This window comes from Rattus norvegicus, chromosome 15, assembly GCF_021556685.1.
Source record: "Rattus norvegicus strain SHRSP/BbbUtx chromosome 15, alternate assembly SHRSP_T2T, whole genome shotgun sequence".
Taxonomy (NCBI): Eukaryota; Metazoa; Chordata; class Mammalia; order Rodentia; family Muridae; genus Rattus; species Rattus norvegicus.
Genome location: NC_141548.1, coordinates 33,456,314 through 33,459,608, shown reverse-complemented (window position 1 = coordinate 33,459,608; position 3,295 = coordinate 33,456,314). Strand labels below are relative to the sequence as shown.

General features: G+C 46.8%; 1 protein-coding gene across 1 annotated transcript; it reads right to left on the bottom strand.

Annotated features, from left to right (window-relative positions):
• Window positions 1-362: 362 nt before the first annotated feature.
• Mcpt1 (mast cell protease 1) lies at window positions 363-2,931 on the bottom strand. Its single transcript, NM_172044.2, has 5 exons — window positions 2,846-2,931; window positions 2,188-2,338; window positions 1,535-1,670; window positions 1,077-1,331; window positions 363-712 (listed from the first exon to the last, which is right to left on the bottom strand). The coding sequence occupies exons 1-5, from the start codon at window positions 2,898-2,900 to the stop codon at window positions 566-568; spliced, it is 744 nt and encodes a 247-aa protein (NP_742041.1). The 5' UTR covers window positions 2,901-2,931; the 3' UTR covers window positions 363-565.
• Between the last annotated feature and the right edge of the window lie 364 nt (window positions 2,932-3,295).

Sequence of the window (3,295 nt, the reverse complement as noted above, 5' to 3'; positions counted from 1 at the left end):
GTAGGTGGTGAGGACACAAGGATCAACAGCCATGTCTGACTTAGACATGGAAACTGCAATGATGTGTGGAAAGATGCAGTGCTTAGGGCATGGGGTTTGTGGGCAGAAGAGCTGAGAGACAAGAAGAGAGAAGATGAAAAGACAGGACAGTGGAGAAGAACAGAACAGGGCACATTATCCTGGGTGTGAAATCTTACTGTATGCAGCCATGCATGTTAGATAATATTTAGTAATCCACAGTGGTACACGTGTGCCTGGAAGTCAGTAGTCAAGATGGTTAACATAGCAAGATAGTAGCTCAAATCAGTTCTCCGTTGAGCACAGAGAGGGGCAGAGTAATGAGAGCAGAGTGGAGTCACACAGCTGTTGGAAGTTATGTCTTTATTGAAGTGCTTTACAGGGAACAATCCATCATCACAGACTTGTATATCTTTGAGGGCCTCTTAGAGACAGCTGGAGACAGGCTAGGGACAGGCTGAGACACATGCTGGAAACAGGCTGTGTTAAAACCAAAAGTTACCAGATGAACTCAGGCTTGGAGGGTGTCTCAAGCAGGTCAGGCTTTTCAGCTACTTGTATTAATGACTGCATTAATCCAGGGCACATATGTGGAGACTCGGGTGAAGATTGCAGGGGGCTTTGCATCTGGATGCCCATAAGATACAATACCATGAGCCACACCAGCACACAGTAGCGGTCCGCCAGAGTCTCCCTACAAGTAAGAAAAAACAAAGTATGAGAAAATATAAGCTAAAAGATAGTTAAACCCAGAGTGAAGTAAGAGGTCCTGACTGCCTATGGGTCATAAGTTAGGGACTTAATAATTCCTGTCCCTCCAGCCTCTCTCTCCTTGCACCAATGCCAACATGTCTCCCTTCACTCCATGTCTAGTATCTAGCATCATGGGAAGGTTGTAGGAAGGGCTTGGGCACAGGGTGATGACACAGAGAGTTTCTAGAGCATCATAGATAGGAACTAAGAAGATAGGCATTAGTCACTGCCATGGAGAGCTGGTTGGCACATTCCCTTCACTGAAACTGTCTCAGATGGGGAAGAAAAAGAAAGTGTGTACTCACCATGAATGCTGCTCTTAAAGTTGTGGGACTGCCCACGCAGACCTGGAATTTGTATTCATAATACCTGTAGTCCACACAGGCCTTTTCATCCATGATTCTCAGTTCAACCTCTCTCAGTGTATACGAGGTAGGATCTCTAACTCCAGTTTTCCCCCATCCAGCTGCCCAACACATTGCCCCAGGGTGGATAAAGTCAGAGGGACTGGGCAGAGGAACTACATTCACAGCAGGAGTCAACTCAACTTTTTTTTCAAGCTGTTGGGGAAGGGAGAGAAGGGATGGCAAACCAGAGAAGGATGCTTAGACATGAGTCCTATCACAGCAGGTCCATATCACATAGAATTCAAGAGTGGGTTCTGAGGAAAAGGATTGGACAAGAGAGATTTCAATGGACTAAGCCAGGGGAAGAGTTAAGGAGGGGAGACTTAAATAAGGTAAGACCAGATAAATGAGAGCACCTTCAGTAACATGATGTCATGAAGATTGGGAACGGAGTTGTAACTTTCGTGAATGATTTGTTTTTCGACTTTTATCTTCTGCTGTGTGGATTCTCGCTTTCTCACATCATGGGCTCCAAGGATGACTGTGATTTCTCTGTCGATAGAGAAATAAGCAATGAAAAGTAGTATGAGGAGAACTCCTTCCAAGGAGAGGGGCACCAGGCTCTTTTTTCTCTATCCCTGGGCAGAACCCATACATAGACTTGAGATGGAGCTCCCAGGACCACTACCTAGGGCTCAGGGAAACACAGGACTGAGAACTCTTTGCAAACCCCACACTCAGTACACACAATGTGCAGCGAACCCATGGCTTTGCACATGGCTGATAGGCACTCTACATTAATTTATACCCCAGCTCATGTCTGATCTCTGCTACCACTAGGACAAAACAAGACCTGTGATTTTAGTCCTGACCAGAGCCCTGCTTAAAGTTCTGACCTCTGAAATGGAGATGACACATGAATGGTCCAGTGAGTGGCCCTGAGCTCTCTTTACCTCTCTGTGTAAAAAGAGCCCATCTAGAGATGAACAGGGCTCGGAGCCTTTCCTGAGGCTCTGTTGCTCTGTGACTCTGGCTCATGCATGTCTTCACAGGAAGAGGAGCCTCTTACCTTCCTTTACAATGTGCAGCAGTCAGCACAAATTGACGGCTTATGAGAAACCCACCACAGATGACCCTTAAACCTTTCTCAGTGACGATGTCCAGATGGGCCATGTAAGGGCGGGAGTGAGGAATAGACTCCACACCACCGATAATCTCCTCTGGAACAAAGAACACAGTCCCCAGTCACAAGCCTGCAGGGCCCCCAACACAGTACTGCCAGAGAAATATGGGGCTAAAGCTGAGCGACTGCTCCAAGCCCACCCCACCTCGCATGGGGTTCAGGCCCTGCCACAGGTCCTTTGGTCTTTTCTCTCCTGTTTATCTTTCCTCCCCACACCTCCTTGTCCACCATCATCCTTCATTTCAGAACACAGTGACCATTAATGTTTCTGATTCTCTATTTCTTTAGTCATTTCATTCTTCACTCATTCTGTCTTCCTCAACATTAAGGGAAGGCCAGGGAGGAGCTGCCCATCCAAACAGAGTACTTTGATGAAATGGCGTGATGGGGAAGTAGTTTTTCATTCTTTGTTGACCTAGAGATTTCCCCTAGACTATGTCAGTTTAGAATCTTGCCCTCATGTTAGGGTCTCTGATACAAAAGCTAAGGAATTAAGGTCAGTTGCTGAAAGCTCAGAGGTTAGGGACATGAAGAGCAAACTCACCAGCTCCAGCTCCAGAAGGCAAGAGAAGAGCCATCAGGAATAGTAGGGCCTGCATTGTGCCAGTGGTGCAGCCTGGGGTGAGCTTCTGCTGTGGTCCTGCCCTGGTTCCTGCTTTTATAGCTTCACAAGTGGGAGAAAGGAAGGGCTAGAAACCACAGGTCTGTCTTGGACAAGCTCTATTTTCCTTATCAGAAATTCTCATGAATTTGGTGGTGTTGAATCTGTGGCTAAATCTTGAGACGCCATGATCCCGTGACAAGGTAGCAACTGAACCCTTCAAAGAAGCTGCCAGGAGACAGGACAGCAACACAAAGGGAGGGGGACCTCAACTGGGCATCATGGAACTCTTCTTGTAAGCATCCAGGTATTGTTGTCAGTTTTGAGACCATTGCTGCTATGCTCGCTTCAGCAGCACATAAACTAAAACTTTTAACAATACAGAGAGGCCCA

Coding starts and splice junctions, on each gene's coding strand:
- Mcpt1 (NM_172044.2), bottom strand. CDS start 2,900: ATGCAGGCCCTACTATTCCTGATGGCTCTTCTCTTGCCTTCTGGAGCT. Junction 2,339..2,845: donor GCCTTCTGGAGCTGGAGCTG/GTGAGTTTGCTC, acceptor TCTTTGTTCCAG/AGGAGATTATCGGTGGTGTG. Junction 713..1,076: donor CTTTAAGAGCAGCATTCATG/GTGAGTACACAC, acceptor TCTTACTTGTAG/GGAGACTCTGGCGGACCGCT.